The sequence below is a fragment of the Taudactylus pleione genome, unplaced genomic scaffold (assembly GCF_031769625.1).
Source record: "Taudactylus pleione unplaced genomic scaffold, aTauple2 ptg000290l, whole genome shotgun sequence".
In the NCBI taxonomy this organism is placed as follows: Eukaryota; Metazoa; Chordata; class Amphibia; order Anura; family Myobatrachidae; genus Taudactylus; species Taudactylus pleione.
This window is the reverse complement of record NW_028284692.1, coordinates 2,659,225-2,677,864: the sequence shown is the minus strand read 5'-3', so window position 1 is coordinate 2,677,864 and position 18,640 is coordinate 2,659,225. Positions and strand designations below refer to the sequence as shown.

Below are 18,640 nucleotides of genomic sequence, written 5' to 3'. Positions count from 1 at the left end.
GTTAAAAATCCCAAATTTGCTGATCAAAATCGGATTTCACCGATTTGCCAATCACGACCAAAATATAACATTGTTGGATTTCACTGATGCCCCAGCATCTGGGGATTGGTGAATTGGCCCAATGCTTCGCTGATGTATGGGGGTCTTAACAGAGTATAGCTAGTTTCATCTATTTTGGTTGAATAATGTTTGACCTTAACTTTCCCTCACATATGCTAAATAACCTTTATCTTAAGAGTTTGCAATAAGAAGTCTGCAATAACCTGTGCAAATCTTATAACTTAATAACACTTTCTCTTCAGTACATGTATCTAGGATTCAACATTCAAGGCAGAACACCGGCTTTTAAACAGGAGCTACATAAGGATTTTCAGGCTTTACGTCACAATGTAATATATAGTACAGCCATGGCCAAAAGTTTTGAGAATGACACAAATATTGTTTTTCACAAAGTTTGCTGCTTCAGTGTTTTTAGACCTTTTTGTCAGATGTTACTATGGTATACTGAAGTAAAATTACAAGCATTTCATAAGTGTCAAAGGCTTTTATTGACAATTACATTAAGTTTATGCAAAGAGTCAATATTTGCAGTGTTGACCCTTCTTTTTCAAGACCTCTGCAATTCGCCCTGGCATGCTGTCAATCAACTTCTGGGCCACATGCTGGCTGATGGCCGCCCATTCTTGCCTAATCAATGCTTGTAGTTTGTCAGAATTTGTGGGTTTTTGTTTGTTCACCCGCCTCTTAAGGATTGACCACAAGTTTTCAATGGGATTATGGTTTGGCAAGTTTCCTGGCCATGGACCCAAAATGTCAATGTTTTGTTCCCCGAGCCACTTGGAGCACCTTGCCATAAGACAAAACGGATAACTATCATGCTGGAAAAGGCATTGTTAGTCACCAAACTGTTCTTGGATGGTTGGGAGAAGTTGCTCTTGGAGGATATTTTGGTACCATTATTTATTCATGGCTGTGTTCTTAGGCAAAATTGTGAGTGAGTCAACTCTCTTGGCTGAGAAGCAACCCCACACATGAATGGACTCTGGATGCTTTATGGTTGGCATGACACAGGACTGATGGTAGCGCTCACCTTTTCGTCTCCGGACAAGCGTTTTCCAGATGCCCCAAACAATCTGAAAGGGGATTCATCAGAGAAAATAACTTTACCCCAGTCCTCAGCAGTCCAATCCCTGTACCTTTTGAAGAAAATCAGTCTGTCCCTGATGTTTTTCCTGGAGAGAAGTGGCTTCTTTGCTGCCCTTCTTGACACCAGGCCATCCTCCAAAAGTCTTCATCCTGTGTCATACCAACAGTAAAGCATCCTGAGACTCGGCACTGCACACAGACTGGTCTCCGAGAGCAGTCCATATCTCTGGGACCCTCAGAGTGACTAAAATGGGGGTTTGGGACCTGGGGCCACACACCCTGTCTGAAAGGTCAAGCCCCCTTTTGCAGCGGGTTCACCCACACCGGGTGTCACCCTGGGGAGGGATGTCATTTCTCACTGGGTCAAAGTTCTGCCCAGCACACTCCGCCATGAGGTCTGACCAGGACCCCAACAACTCCATAAGACATCCTAGACCCTTCTGTGAAGTTTTCATCCAAATAAGGACCAGAAATGACTCCCCAGGTCAAAGTTCTCCCCAGCGTACACCATCGGGAGGTCCGACCAGGACCCTAACCCCTCTAAAACCTGGCCAGGATCCAACTGGACCACCTTTTGTTGCTTTCATCCCAATCGGTGCAGGGGTGTCCGAATGTATGACCAGACAGACAAACAAACAGACCAAATCATTTTATATACAAGAATGTTGTATACACCCAGAACCTTGTTTATGCAAGACTAGCTTTCTCTACAATGGATAATATACTCTATTTTATGCTAGTATGATAGTATATATCAGCTATACACTTTACTGTATGTCTTTTGTGCAGATTTTTACTTTGCACACACATATATAAATTGTTTTAGGTAGATATTATATATACTGCAAGAATAGTATAGTATGCAGTTTATGAAAATCGATGGATTGACCCAAGAAAAGACTTACTACTTTTCTCTGTGACACCATGTGTACCTCACATAAAATTATGTGTTACAGCCTAATTTACAATAAAAAGGGTACACTACTACAAGGCATCTTGTTGGTGAATGTGAACTATTACACTTATACAGTCATAAAAATGACAGCGCCCCTTCGTATTCTGGAGTATATAGTTATAGTGATTGATCTGTATAATACTCATAACTTTTGCTTCTATATCCAGAGACCTCTCGGAGCTGTCAGGAACACCTTCGTCATACTGTGTTGTATCATGGACGCAGGCACCTCCCACCACGCAAAGAGCTGGAGGCGCTGATGGTAATTACCATTTATGGGAAGGTGCTGGGGTGATGCAGCATATTGGGCTAGTAGAGCAAATTGTGTTTATAACAAGTAGAGCATGTGCTACAGTATATTATTCTCTCAACAGAGTGGAAGAGTATCTCGACGTCTTTTGATAATGTTAGCAGGGGGAGCTGAATTTACAACCAAAATTAACACTTTTACTGTGAGTATTAGAAGGCCTACATGCCAATTAATATTGGATTGCAATAGCAAGTATATTAGCCATGTAAACCTGTGCAGGGCTCAGACACCCTTATGAGTTTAAATAAAATGTGGATATCACTCATTTAAAGTGACTCTTGTCACATGCTTTATACTATTTATATAGTGCTATTCTTCAGGACTCAAGGCGCTTTGCATAAGTCATGAACAAAATCAGAGGTTCAGTTTTGCATTTAGAAGTTTGGTTAGTAGTACTGATGGATCCCGAAGGTTACATTTAAAATTGTGGTTAAAGATATAGATAACTGCATTAAGTAATATGAAACCAATTCATAAGATCATACATTCTTAAAGAGGAGAAATGAGGTATGTTAATCCTTCAATGCTAAGACATTTTTTTTTGTAATCCATTTCAGCTATTCTGGCACTTTTGAGCTGATCACATTCTGAATTCAATATCATAATTTCTTCTTCCTCCACTAGGTGGCACAGGGACAATGCTGGCTATAGCCTGGAGATGGGTATCTAACCAAACGGTTAAATACAAATACCCACAAAGCCCATGTTCCTCTCCTCTATACCCCACACCCAGGCAGAGGCCCTACAGTTTTAAGTTTGGTGGTTTTGAAGGGGCTACTTTAGGTGGTCTCCTAAGAATGTATTTCTTTTAATTAATTATTTGAGTGTGCAGTGGAAGGCATCCTATAGGACGCCCCCACTGCTACTTCACAACCCCAGCGCCGGCACACACTGGGGACAAGGTAGACATTGGCTGGCAGGTAGGAGCACCTGGGTCACTGTGCTTTCCACTGGACCACCAGGGATATATATTTATGGTACAGGGGTTGCTTAATACAAGCAGCGGCGACCATATTCCCGGTGGATTGTGCCAGAAGGGGGAGGCGGGTGCTTCCTTGTTCGCCCCTCCCCCACTCCTGAGGCGTACTTCTCCCTTGCGGCCAGTAAGTTCCAGATGCCTCCTCACTACTCTCCTCCCCCTCCTAGACGCTGGGCGGCCATTTTACTGCATGCCTGCCTCAGCGCTAGTGTGAGAAGTTTGGGTTCCGGTCTCCTTTATAGCCTGCTCCCTGCAGCTGTGCTTTATTCTGCTCCTTCCTGCTCTTTAGCTGGATTGCTGAGCTATTTAGCCCACTATTCTGCATTAAGAGGTCTGCGTGCATGTAAGTAAGTGCACCCTTTACTGTGTGCCTGTGCTGCTGTTACTGGTCACTGGGGGAGCATCACTTGCAGAGGTGAGTACAGCCTATGTGTGTATGTATGTATGTATATATATTATAATATAATGAAACAAAAGAGCCAGCACCTCCATAAATAGAAAAAGTAGAAAAATTTATTATATTTGAATCATGTCCATAACTTGCAAAAGGTACATCATAAGTATGTCATCATGTTCAACTGCATCAATAAGCAGTACAGGAAGGCATTTTGCAAAAAATCAGGCACATGTATGAGGTACATGAATAAGGCACATAACTGACAATCAAAGAGAGTGTATACTCATCATGGAGAAAAAAAGCGCCTCTGCTTTCTTGCCATCGGTTACCAACCCGAGATCCAGAACTTCTGCATCTCGTTCCTTTGGTCCTCAAGGAAGGTCAGAGGTCAGCCCTTTCCCAGGAACCAGGTTTCCGCTTCTAAAAGCTCTAAGCACAGAGGTAAGCAACCATGGTCCACTAGACGACCAGCTGCCAAGCCAGCAGACAAGCCTGCCACATGATGGGACAGGCCTCCTTCCAGGGGACCTCAGAGTGGGAGGCCGGCTTCTTCATTTTTCATCTGTGTAGATGCAGAACACAACAGATGCTTGGGTCAGAGGAGTCGTCTCTCAAGGCTACGCTCTCACCTTTCGTCAACGTCCACCTTCCTGGTTCTTTTCCACCGGCCTGCCTACAGCCAGAAAAAGCATAAGCTCTCGAGGCGTCTGTTTGCTCTCTCTCAGGGGTCATCATTCCAGTTACCCCATCCCAGAGAGGGGTAGGTTTTTACGCCAATCTATTTCTGGTTCAGAAGCTGGATGACTCCTTTCAACCCATCTTCAACTTGAAACATCTGAACAAGTTTCTTCGGGTTCCCAGATTCTGCATGGAGTCCCTTCAGTCCATCATTCTAGCAGTGGAACCGGGGGACTTTATGGCATGCATGATGCATATTTGAATATTCCTATATGAGCCAATTACCACCAATTTCTCAGGTTTACTATCCAAACCAGTCACTACCAGTTTCAAACTTTGCCCTTTGGTCTGTCCACAGTCCCTCGGGTGTCATGGTCATGGCTGCACACCTGCACAGACGGGGCATCAGAAATTTACCATACTTGCTGCTACTGGCGCAATCTCTGACAATTCTCAAAGAATGCATTCATCTGACAGTATAGCTCCTACAGCTTCACTGTTGGATAATCAATTGGAAGAAGTCCACACTAGCACCATCCCAAGAGATGCTCCATCTAGGAGCACTGTTGAATTCCAGAGCTCAGCGAGTAGTCCTTCTTCTGGAAAATATTTCGGCCTTAGAGACCAAATTACGGAATTTTCTCAGTCAGCGTTGAGTGTTCATATACTCGTGCATGTAGGTTCTAGGGTCGTTGGTCTCAACTTTCGATATGGTGGAGTACGGTCAGTACCACTCCCGGCCTCTCCAGGGCCTTATTCTAAAACAATGGATCAAGTCTCGCCCGAACCTCAAGGCTCAGACCTCTACTTCGTCCTCAGGAGGTACGTCTCCCTGCTGTGGTGGCTCCAGAGCTTACATCTGGACAGGGGATGCCCATTTTGGAACCAGGACTAGGTCCTTCTCACCACTAATGCCAGTCCTTGAGGGTGGGGTGCGGTCACATGTCACCTAACATTACAAGGATGTTGGACGTGTCAAGAGAGTTGACTGTATCAACATTCTGAAACTGCGTGCTGTGTACAGAGCCCTGTGTCAGGCACAACACCTCCTTCCGGTACGTCTGGTGAAGGTTCAGTTGGACAATGCCATGGCAGTGGCCTACATAAACCACTAGGGCAGCACTCAAAGTCTGGGAGCCATGCAGGAAGTTGGACAAATTCTTAATTGCGCAGAACATCATCTTCCAGCACTGTTCGCTATATTCATCACGGGTGTCCAAAATTGGGAAGCAGACTTCCTAAGTCGGCAGGATGTCCATGCAGGTGAGTGGCGCTGCATCCAGATGTCTTCCAGCTATTGGTCCGTCACAGGAGTCTATTGGACATCGACATGATGGCATCTCGCTACAACCATCATCTTGCTCGCATTGCTCCCACACCAGGGATCCGAATGCTCTCCTTGTGGATGCGCTAATGGTTCCTTGGACCTTCCCCCCTGATTTATGTCTTTCCCCTGATATCAATGATTTCTCTGGTCCTCCGTAAATTCAAGTGGGAAGGAGGCACTCTGATCCTCATAGCACTGGATTGGCCTTGACTCGTGTGGTACACAGATCTCCTGGGCCTCTCTGTAGACGCCCCTCTACGGCTTCTGCTATGACCGGATCTGCTGTCTCAGGGTCCATGTTTCCATCCGGACCTGGCCAGACTCGCTTTGATGGGGTGGCTCTTGAGACATCCATCCTAAGAGCAAAGGGATTCTCTAGAAGAGTGCTTAGGACCATGCTACAGGCTAGAAAGCCTTCTTCGGCGCGTTTATCACAGAAATTGGCGTACCTACTTTGCCTGGTGTTTGACCAGGGTTCTTAATCCCAGGTCTTTTAGTCTTTCCCGGATCCTTTCTTTTCTACAGACGGGTCTGGACTTGGGCCTACGACTCTTGTCCTTGAAGGACCAGGTTACGACCTTGTTGGTCTTCTTCCAAAGGCAGATTGTTCTGCTGCCGGAAGTGTGCACTTTTTTTCAGGGAGTTCTCCACTTTCAGCCACCATTCGTGTCTCCTGTGGCTCCTTGGGACCTTTCTTTGGTTCTCTGAGCCTTGCAGGTGGCTCCCTTTGAGCCATTACAGTAGGTGGATTTGCGCTGGTTCACGTGGAAGACTGTTTTTCTGCTGGCCATCGCATCTGCCTGGCGGGTGTCTGATTTGAGCGCTTTCTTGACGCTCCCCATTTTTGGTTTACCATCCTGCCAGGGCTGTGCTAAGAACGCGCCTGGGCTACCTTTCTAAAATGTTATCCCATTTCCACATTAATCAGGAGATTGTTATTCTGGCATTCCAACCTATGGATTCTTCTCCACCGGAAGCTTTGCTGGATGTGGTAAGGGCTTTCCGGATTTATGTCAGACGGACCAAGGAGATACGTAAGTCAGACTCTTTGTTCTGTATGATGTTTTTAAGTGGGGCTGGGTGGCTGCTAAGCAAACCTTGGCCAGGTGGCTCTGCCTCTCCATTCGCCATGCTTACTCCCTGGCAAACCATCCTGCCCCTGCCGTGGTGACGGCTCCACGTGGTCAGTTGGGTCTTCTTGGGAAGCACATTGTGGGGCTTCTGCTGAACAGCTCTGTAGGGCTGCCACATGGTTGTCTGCTCATACCTTCATCAGGTTTTATGCATGACACTTTTGTGCCCTCGGACACCGCCTTCGGGTGTTCTGTGCTCACTGCAGCTCAGGAATGTTCCCGCCCCTAGGGGACTGCTTTGGGATGTCCCTGTGATCCCTAGTGGAAGAAGAAGAAAAGGAGACTTATGTCTTACCTGTTAAGTCTTTTTCTTTGACTCCATAGGGGGCACGGGGCACCCACCCTGACGCACCTGTCTGCTGGGGGTGTTTCCTTGGTGACCGGTCCGGCTGTACTGGCCATGGTATAGATGGTTCTGTATGTATGCTGGCCTTCCTTCTCTTCCGCCTCACTCCTGCCTTGGGCTTGCTAACTGAAAACTGAACGGCCTCTGCCTGGGGGCGGGGTATAGAGGAGAAGAGCCTGGGCTTTGTGGGTATTTGTATTTAACCGTTTGGTGCACAGACTCTCCCCTCCAAGATATACCCAGCGTTGTCCCTGTGACCCCTATGGAGTCAAAGAAAAAGACTTAACAGGTAAGACATGTCTCCTTTTTTTGCAGTGCAGTACCCACCCAAATCATACCTTTGTTTTTTTTAAAAAAAGACAATAGCATTGGTTCCCTAATAACCCAGCACCAGAATGTACAGTAGTTTCCTAAAAGTGACACAGTAACAGAAAACAATATTTTTTCCATTTAAGTACTACCAAAAAAAATTGCAAGAATTTTACCTAATTAACTTGGCATGTTTTTACTCCAATCTCCCCTCTACACTACTACCACTTATTGTGTGATATTTGTATTTGTTATTTTTATATGCAGATAGAACGATTAGCTGTGAGGTACTGAGGTCCGGCTGTGGGGGGAGGTGGGGGTCTTTGGTGAAGGTGTCAGGTGAGGTCTCCCCCCCCCCAGCTGTTGTAGAACTACACATCCCAACATGCCCTGCCACAGTTTTGCTATTTAGCCATGCTAAAGTTGTTACAATGCATGCTGGGATTTGTAGTTCAACAACAGCTGGAGGACGCTTATTGCCCACACCTGGTCTATCATCTACATTCATTATTTGCTCCCATTACCAGCTACAGGATTTTTTCCACTCTGTGGAATGCCCTTCCTTGCACAGCAAGACTTTCCTCTAGCCTCCAATCCTTCAAACATTTCCTGAAGACTCATCTCATCAGGCAAGCTTAGCAATTTCCCAAACAACTCATATAAACTCCCTAAGCTACTTACTCCAATTACTGCCCCTCTCATAGTTCAAACAAAAATTACATGTATTCTTCCAAACTCAAACAACACTTGATTCCAGACCAAAATTGCAACTGAGAAGATAGTCAAGGGCATCAAGATTTAGGTTAGTGAGAGTTACCATAGGAGAATGGGGGATGCAAAGTGATGGGAGATGTTGAAGGTGAGGGAATGGTGGTTGAAAAGAGGTAAGGTGGCGGGTTGGTAAAGTCAAAGACAGCACAGAGGGTGAAAGAACAGCAACTGGAGGGAGGAGTAGCCACTGTTGAGAGAGGGGGGAAAGGGACTATTGAGAAAGGCTAATCAAGGAAGAGACTGAGAGAAGTTTGGAGGCAACAGAGTTGGTGGGACTATTAGATGGGATATTAGTCTCCCAGGATGCTGAATGGTATGGTCTGAGGAGAGAGAAAGTTAAGGAGCCAGGTGAAGAAGTGATCAAGTAATTTGGAGACAGTGGATGGTGGCAACACTAATATACACAGGATGGAAGAGACGGGTGGAGTGGACCTCATAGGAGGAGAGAGAGGGCTCGGGAGGATTCACCAGGAAGTGGGAATATAGAAGGATTCTGACTCTGTCACATTGATGTCTGCCTGATCTAAGGTTAGGGAAGAAGGTGTCATTGAGGAAAGCCCAAGTTCCAGTTATGTAAAGGGGGTAAAGATTTTACGATGTAGATGTTGTGGGTGGGGATCAGTTTATTAAAGACTGACCTGGCTTTCAGGGGGGCACTTACAGGATGGAGGAATGTGAATGATGTTAGGGGGGTTGCTGGTGCACTGGGGATAGTTGGGTTTGAAGAAAAGAATGGGGGCATTGAGCCTAATCACCGGACATTATAATAATATAATTCCGCTCTATAAAAATAAATTTTTCTGTGCATGCAGGAAAATATTAAATACTGAGAACTTGATTAGTGGTGGTAATGAAAGAAGACCATTCCTACTACTAAACACAGGCATGGCTGTAAAAATATCCCTCTCCTTCCACCAGGTGGCAGCCGATTTGATCCCACAGATCTGTGAAGAGCTGCTGGTCTCTGAACCTAGTGAGATGGAAGAATTTGCTATATTTGCAAACAAGAGCAAAGGTAATTGCTAGGTTCTCTTACATTGTGGCGATAAAGGGGTGTAGTAGCTGGAAGGATCAGATTTGTATTATATATATATATATATATATATATATATAATACACACACAAATACATCATTTAGTGATAAATTTGCTTCTTAAAGGTGAGGTGGTGCGGCCCCTGCGTCCTGGGGAATATATCCATGACTTCCTGCTCCAGGACAATTCTGTGGGCTTTGAGTTCAAAAGAATTACATGGAAAGCTACCTTCAGAGGACGCTGTGAAGTGTATGTTCAAGTGCATTACAACCAGGTTAGTATAAGCAGCCCGTTAATTCAGAACATACAACATTACACAGGTTACCCTGACAACACAACTCCAAATGAACATTGTTCCATTAAGTATAAAATCTATAATCTGCAATAATGGACACTTGTCATCATCTAGGCCCGTCATGATTACATGCAGGGAAAATCTCTGCTATTGAGTCCACGGGAAAAGTTGGAGAGGTTAACAGGAATAGCGGCTGCTATTCAGCATCGGATAAAAGGAATGAACACTCCCCCGAACAAGTGAGTAAAACTGAACTTTTTTGTGAGTCTGCAATTGATATGCTGGATGCTGCCGTATGAACTCAAAGCACGCTGCTAAGCTGAAGATCAAATCTAAGTATGGCAGTGATATGCTTTATTTTTCTACGCCCTAGAGCCTAAGATTGGATTCATATTTACATTTAGTCTTTATAACATTATACTGCAGCCTCCAGCATATACTAATGTTTAATGCTATGCTGATGCTTATGAAGTGGGAGACTGGAGAGGGTCTGGTATGAAATGCCAACAAACATGTCCACAGGTACAACATTTTGACTTGTTACAAAATGTCGCCAGTTGAATTTTATGTTTGTATAATTGCAGCTAACATCTTATGGATTAATAAATAAAATGGGAGGAGTGTGAGCTAGAGTGGCAAGGGTGTGTTCTGGGTTTCAAGTGATGCGTGCAAGAGGCAGGCTAGCAAGTAGTGGGAGATAGGGTCACTAGGGGTGTCCCAAGGAACGGTCCTAGGCTCACTTGAGGTAAGTGCTAGGTGGTCTGGATAGAAAGTGGTGGGTTCTAGGATCACTAGAGGTGAAGAGTTACCTAGCTAGCAAGTGGTAGGAGCTAGACCACCGGAATCCCCTCCGTCTGTATATTAACCACATCCCATATTCAGGTGTAGGTATGGCAGTGATAGTCTGGAGTGCAGACTACAGTATTATATGTTAGTGTAGTGCCTGCTATAATTATGGTAGTAATGTGTATAGGGCTTGCAGTTTATCTTTAGCACGATCATATATTCGGATATTGCTGATACCAATAATAATGAGTCATTTTTAGGAACCGGTACATGATTGCATTGGGAACAAAAATGTATAATAGAGATGCTTTGTTTCATTTTTTAACAGAACCATTTACTTGTAAGCCTTAATCCTGTTACATATTTCCACTTCTATAGACAAGAACTATTAGGATACATTCCTACCTCTGTGCAGAATCGTCTCAATCTACAGGTTGTACAGCAGCATGTCATACCGGAGCTAAAGGCTTTGGAAAATCTGAATGTTTCGCAGGCAAAGATCCGCTTTTTGGGTGAGTGCATTATAGGAGACCTATATTTCTTCTGTAATAAATCTGAGGCTCTCCAATATTCACGTATAATTCAGTGCTACACAATCCTTGTGTCACATTATTTTAGCTTTTTATGGAGAATGTACACAATTCCCTAATTAATTAAGCAGTAATGGTAGGTCTAACAAGCCCTAAGGAAGCAATGATGAATCTGAGCTATGGATACATAGCATATGGCCTAATGGACCACTGTTTGATTACACTGTAGTTAGAGCGGAGATTTTGCCAATATTATTATTTTTTCACCATGCTGTGAGTGTACCTGATTATGACGTGGTCATGCCAGAGCAAACCATAATTACAGTATGTGTCAACAAATGTTTCACTGACAATGCCAAATAATCACAGGATTTGTGCAGACACACACTTTGGGACTGCAGGATGGCACCTGTAAATCAGTTTTAATGGTGGATTATGGACCTTAGAAAGATTAGCGTTAATTTTAGGTGACAAGTTGGGGGCATTAGGGTCAATTTGAAGAAAGTAATCTGTTTTGATGCTACAATGGCACACCAGTGGAGGGTTGTTTAGGGTCATGTCTTCATAAACTAAAACCCACTTCAATAAGCATTGGTGTTTTCCAGCAACTGTCATGTTTAATAAAACTGCTAGTTTCCATCCCCATTTCAGAATAGACCGCTGAACACCAGCACTTAAAGAGTTTCAGGCTAATGAAAATTATCTTTAACCATTTATAATTAAATAGACATTACTTAATTTTTTAATATATCCAAACAAGTTTGTTCAGGAAACATAGATAGAGTTGATAGACACATAGAGATAGTGGGTGTGTGTATGTATATATATATATATATATATATATATATATATATATATATATATATATATATTATAGTGGACCTCTCTGCAGCCTTTGACACCATGATATGAATCACCCTCTCCTATTGCACACCCTTGAGACACATTGGTCTTTCTGACACAGTCCTTTCTTGGTTCAACTACTACCTCGCCAACTGCTCCTCTGTCTCTACCTCTGGTTCCACCTCCCCCCCTCCATTCATCTTTCCCGTGGGCATCCCCCAGGGTTCTGTCCTTGCACCTCTACTATTTTCTCTGTATACCTCCTCGCTGGGTGAACTCATCAGTTCATTTGGCCTCCAGTATCGCCTTTATGCTGATGACACTCAACTGTACATCTCCTCTCCTGATCTCTCCCCTTCCCTTCTATCTTGGGTGTCTACGTGTCTTTCGGCAATCTACTCCTGGATGTCAGAGAGCTTTCTCAAACTCAACATGGCCAAATCTGAACTCATTGTCTTTCCTGCATCTAGAGTCTCCTCCCCTCCCAACATCTCTATCATTGTCAGCGACACCACTATCTCCTCTGTTCCCTAACACCTCTGCCTGGGAGTCATTTTTGACTCTTCCCTCTCATTCACCTCCCACATTCAATCTCTTGCCTTATCCAGCTCTGCAACACCGCTCGACTCAGACCCTTCCTCTCTCAGAATGCACCAAAACCATTGTCCACTCACTGGTCATCTCTCTCCTTGACTACTGCAACCTTCTCTTCACTGGACTCCCCTGCTCCATTGCTCCTCTCCAATCTGTACATAACGCTGCAGTTAGACTTAACTTCCTCTCCCGCCGCTCCACATCTGCCTCCCCTCTCTGCAAAGCCTTTCATTGGCTCCCCTTCAGAATCCTTTTCAAACTCCTAACTACTACGTACAAGGTTCCCTCCAACTCCACAGCTCCCTACATCTCCATCCTCATCTCCTTACACACTCCCTCCCACCCTCTCCGGTTGACCAATGACTGCTGCCTTTCCTCCTTTCTGGTTACCACATCTCACTTCAGAATTCAAGATTTCTCCCAAGCTGCCCCCCACCATTGGAATGATCTCCCTTGTTCCATCAGACTGTCCCCCAGCCTGCATTGTTTCAAGCGGGCGCTGAAAACCCACCTGTTAATAAAAGCATATCCATCCTCCACTTAACCATGTCACCACAGTTTACCTCTTAACTCCCCTTACACTGGCTCACTCCTTATGTCTTCTGTTTATCTTCCCCCTTCCCTTTAGCCTGTAAGCTCCATGAGCAGTGCCTTCCTTCCTCCTGTTCTCATCACCTACTGCTCTTGCACACCTGCTACACCTCCTCTTTGAGCTCTCTGCCCATGGATCCCAAAAATATGTTTTTGTTTTTTTCAGGCAAACTAGACCTGTCATTTGCACCAATGCTGACAGCTACAGGTTTCAGCTGATGCTGTATTTTTTTTATTACACACACTGCATCAGTGGCTGTGTCGAGATTTGTAGTGCTAGTTGTACTGTACTGTTTTACCCTGTATTGTCTTATTGTTTTACTCTCTGTACGGCACCCTATAAATAAAATGTAGTAATGATAATATATAAATAAATAAAAAGTACTTTGGATTTATTTTAGTACTTAACAAAATGTCAAACAATAAATCACAGAATAAACATTTATAGATCCTCTATTTTATTTAGACAGGGGCCGGGATGTACTAACCATGTGGTGTACATCCCGCCCAGTCACTGCAAAAATACTAATTGCATATGTACTAACATATGCGATTAGTATTGTAAAGGACAGCTCTTGCGATACGAGCTGCCCTTTGAAAAGCTGCTGCCGCCGCCGGGTGAGGGGGTCTCTGTGGGTCTCCTCCCCCTCCTAGACCCAGGAGCTTCCTGCTGGTGACCTCTGCAGGAAGTCCTGGGCTCCTCCTCCTCCTCCCTGCACCCGGAAGATTAGGAAAAGGAGGCGGGGGACCCAGGAGGAGCCCGCAGGATGCTGAGGTAAGGAGGGGCCAGCAGGGAGAGGTGCTGGGCAACTGCGAGGTGGCGGGGAGCGGGATGCGGTAAGAAACCCATAAACTTCTATAGAGTAACGCCAGAAATACCTGGCGTTGCCCTCCGCATCGACAGCCGGGGCTTAGTACATATGAAAACATAAATTTTTCCTTTAGTTCATCCTGGCCAGGATCATTTCCCATTTACCTACTAATACATTTTGTAAAAAAAAGTTATTTTATATAGAATATATATAATATAATGTCATGTTAGTTGCTGAATCATCTACCAGTATTAAAGCACCTCCAACACCAATATCTGACCCCTTCCTGTCAGCCAAACAACCTCTCATCTGACACTAAAGGGCCGAAATGGTCTACAGGAACACACATTGCCGCGCTTTAAAACAGCCAAAATGCAGTTTACCAAGTCCTATTATCATACTGGACACATCCTGTGCCATACAATGATTAACGTAAACATTTCTTTGAAGGTAACCAAAAATACCTGACTTTGCTTGTCCAGAAACAGAATATATTAGAAAAACATAGTAACATAAAAATATAATACAAAACAAAATAAGTACAATTTTATCAGTGGGAAATGATACAACTAGCAGCCAATATAGCAACATGTGTCTAAATTGGGTTACAGGTGCACAGCTGATCTCCTCTTGTCTTTTTTAGAAACTGTATCTGAACTACCTCTGTTTGCATACAACATATTCACCGTAAAAAGGATCAGTGAGCCTGGAGTTATCACCCCTTGCTTTGTGGCGGTCAACCAACAACATCTTCTAATACTAGAAAACAACAGCCAGGTATGCCAATTGCTTTATTGTGTGTACCTATAGATAAAACAAATTGTCTTCCCTAAAATGGTATGAAAGCATCTAATAACCACAACGTATACTGTAGTTATAGTTAATTACATTTCTACTTCAGGGTCCATAGGGGTCCACAGGGTGACCTTGGGGTATAGCTGGATCCTGGATCCTCGGGCACCACGGAGTTAAAGCATTTAGCTGCTCCCAGGAAGCACTTGGGTCCATCCTCCTCTATACCTCGCCCCCGAGCCACAGGCACCTCAGTTTAAGATGGTGCCTGGCCGGAGTCGGGTCACCCTGCGGGGGGGGGAGCAGCCCCCTAAAGCTTTTTATTTTTTAACTTAGTCAAATTTATTTTTTATTTATTCTACAGTTTTTTTCTCCAGAGCGGTAGCCACCCATGCTGCCGCTCCTTCTCCCTGCTGGCGCCGCGACACCAGCACTGAACTGGGGATTGCGGCGGGGGAAGCCAGAGTCTGTACTAGCCAGTCTCTGGTTTCCCCCGGGACTGCTGCCGGAGACGCCGGGGAGATCAAGGTAAGCCGCCCACCGCTGATTAGCGGTGGTGCGCGGGTTCCTTTTAAATGCAGACCCATGCCCCCGGTCTAGGGGACAGACCGGGAGCGCTAGCGGTGGCGGCGGGCTCCCCCTCCATTGGAGGCAAACCCCGCCAGGCCACTAGACCACCAGGGTAAATAATGCGGCAAGCGGGATGCCGGCAACCCGGGGGTTAATGGCTAGCCAGGGGAGGAAGCCTTCCCTGTCTAGCGGCTCCTCCCCTCAGCTCAGCGCGCCTTTCAGCTAGTAGTCTGGCGTCGCTGAGCTTCAGATACTCGGCCACTCCTCCTCTGAGGTCTCCAGCAGCCATTTTCTCCAGTGGCAGCGCAGATGCTCTCAGGGAGCACGCGGACCGGTCCCCCTGTGTACCTCTCCCCTGCAAAAGGACAGTGTACACAGCACTATAGCCCTCCCAGACACTGAATCTGGGCAGGTTGATTGTAGTGGAAAGGTGCAGTGAGTATATCTTCCTGCATGGTAGGAAGATATACTTTTGCTAGTGCTGCCTGTCTGTGCTAATTTCTACTTACAATCAGCCTATACCTATCCCTTTCCTTCTCCTACAAGCCCTACAGGTGTGCGGGGGAAGGGTGTTTCTACTGACCTCACTTATATAGATCACGTATTTGTGAGGTCCATCACATACAGTTGTGTGCTACACAGGGCCATATTGTGGGCTGTTGTCCAGTACACTGGTGAGTGCGCACGTTTTCTTCCTGTGTCATAACTGTATATTTAACTATATAGTTTGTCATGTCTGAGGAGGAGATTGAGCACTCCGTGGCTCCGGTATTGTTCTCCTGCAGGCTCTGTTCTGCAGGAGTGGATAGGGAGGATTTGTCACAGGACAGCCTGTGCAGACGGTGCCAGGCGGTCCCTGGTACGTCTAAACCTCCTATGTCGCAGGAGCCACCAGGGGGGATGTTTTCCCAGGTGCTGGTGTCCATTGCGGACCGTCTGTCGGTCCCGACTGCCGTCCCTACTAGGGCGTTGCCCCAGCCTACCATCCCCCATTCCCCGGGTGTCCCACAATTATTGCAGACTCCCCTGGGGTCTCAGCCTGTTGGTCCCTATGCGGGGTTGCCAATGTATATACAGTCCACCCCTGTGGCGCAGCAGGCTGTGGTGCCGTTTCAGGCTCCTGTGGCAGCTCCTCCACCCTGGGTGGATGCGCTTTCCCACACTGTCCAAGATTTGGCGGCAGCATCTTCGGCTTTTCAGTCGATGTTGCGCAGTGACGTGCCCTCCAGGGCGTCTAAACGCACAGTTATGGTGCAGACTGCGCATTTTTCGGACTCTGAGGGGTCCTCGGATGATGGTGAGGTGCAGGATGACTCAGCCTCAGATGCCTCAGTCCAGGAGGTAGACACTAAGTTTTCCATCAATGTGCGGGCTCTGGTTAGGGCGGTGCGGGCCATTCTTCTGATTGAGGATGAGGCACCCGCTCCCAAGTCGAGGTATCCTAGTTTTAAAAAAGCTAAGGTTACTTCTGCAGCGTTCCCCTTGTCTGATCAGTTGACGGATCACATGGCGGTGGCCTGGCAGACGCCCAGTAAGCGATTCCTGCCACAGAAGCGGTTGGCATCCAATTATCCATTTCCGGAGGCGCATTGTAAGAAATGGGAAACTCCGCCTGCGGTCGATTCCCATGTAACACGCCTCATCAGGAGTGCTACTTTGCCATTGCCGTCTATATCCTCGCTGAAGGATCCTACGGACAGGAAGGTGGAGACTTGTCTAAAGTCTATTTACTCTCTCTCAGGGGCTGTAGCCTGGCCGTCCATGGCCATCTCCTGGGTGGCCAAGGCCATTGAGGGTTGGGCCAACGCCTTGGAGGATACGTTTACGGATGAAGCTCCGGATGTCCAGAGGGCGTTGTTAGGACAGATGAGAGATGCCGCTTCCTACATTGGAGAAGCATCTTTGGATGCTAGCCTGCTGACCTCTAGGGTTTCGGCAGCAGCAGTGTCTGTTCGCAGATCCTTGTGGTTGAGGTCTTGCAGAGCAGACGCTGATTCTAAGAAAGGCTTGGAGGCCTTACCTTTTAATGGAGAGTTACTATTTGGTCCGGACCTGGACAAAATAGTAGATACCCTGGCAAAATCCAAGTCAGCCTTCCTCCCTTCAGCTACGACACCTGCTAAGGTCCAGAGCTCTGCCTTTCGCTCCTTTCGGGTTCAGGGCAAGGCAAAGGGTCAGTCCTTCCCGAGGCAGTCCGCAACCAAGACCGCCTCAAAGCCAAAGAAGCAAGCCTGGGGTGCTAGGCGTCCTTCTTCCAAGCAAGAAGATAAGCCTTCTGCATGATGGGACGGGCCTCCCTCTGGGGGACACCAGAACGGGAGGCCGACTTCTTCAATTGGCCCAGTGCTGGCACAATACCACCACTGATGCCTGGGTGCGAGAAGTGGTCTCCCAGGGGTACGCCCTGTCTTTTCGGCACGGGCCCCCTCGCCAGTTTTTTTGCACGAGTCCTTCTCAGGACAAAACCAAGGCCTTGCAGGTTCAGGAGGCCATAGAGGCCTTGCTGACGGCGGGGGTCATTATACCCATACCACAATCTCAACGTGGGATGGGGTATTACTCTACACTGTTTCTGGTGCAGAAACCCAATGGCTCTCATCGCCCCATCCTCAATTTGAAATCCCTGAACAGGTTTCTCAGGATTCCCAAATTCAGGATGGAAACTTTGCGTTCCATCATTCTGGCGATGGAACCGGGAGATTCTATGGTCTCCCTGGATATCCAGGACGCCTACCTCCATGTGCCTATAGCAACATCGCACCAACGGTTTCTGCGGTTTGCTATTCTCCACAACCACTACCAATTCAGGGCTCTACCCTTTGGTCTCTCCCCGGCAGCAAGGGTATTTACCAAGGTGATGGCGGTCATGGCGGCTCACCTTCGGAGCCAGGGGATACCGTTGCTACCGTATCTAGACGACCTCCTCTTGCTGGCAAGCTCCCCGGAGGTACTGATCCAGCATCTCCACCTGACGGTCGCTTGTCTACAGGCGCACGGGTGGTTGATCAACTGGAAGAAGTCCTTCCTCATCCCATCACAGCGGATGGTTCATTTGGGGACCCTGCTGGACTCTCGTCAGCAACTGATTTTTCTGACTCCAGAGAAGGTCTCCTCCTTACAGCTGCGGATTCACAGTTATCTGAGCAGGGGCAGAGTGTCGGTGCACTCAGCGATGAGAGTTTTGGGGTCCATGGTGTCGGCATTCGACATGGTGGAGTTTGCCCGGTTCCATTCCAGGCCCCTGCAGAGAATGGAATGGAACGGATTGCCACACAGGATCCGCTCTCAGATGCTGGTGTCGTCCTCGGAGGTGCGTCTGTGCCTGGCCTGGTGGCTACAGACGGCTCATCTCCTCGAGGGGCGCCCCTTTTGGATCCCGGAATGGGTTCTGCTCACGACAGATGCCAGTCTCCGGGGTTGGGGGGCGGTGACAGGCTCCTTG

General features: G+C 46.6%; 1 protein-coding gene across 1 annotated transcript in view; it reads left to right on the top strand.

Moving 5' to 3' along the window:
• The window catches only part of MYO15B (myosin XVB), a 96,300-nt gene that overhangs the window by 71,001 nt on the left and 6,659 nt on the right, over positions 1-18,640 (top strand). Inside the window, exons 36-42 of the mRNA XM_088482689.1 lie at positions 2,269-2,363; positions 2,476-2,553; positions 9,270-9,366; positions 9,511-9,659; positions 9,795-9,919; positions 10,845-10,978; positions 14,480-14,613. Coding sequence (XP_088338815.1) covers positions 2,269-2,363; positions 2,476-2,553; positions 9,270-9,366; positions 9,511-9,659; positions 9,795-9,919; positions 10,845-10,978; positions 14,480-14,613 — 812 coding nt within the window. The remainder of the gene's footprint in view (positions 1-2,268; positions 2,364-2,475; positions 2,554-9,269; positions 9,367-9,510; positions 9,660-9,794; positions 9,920-10,844; positions 10,979-14,479; positions 14,614-18,640) is intronic.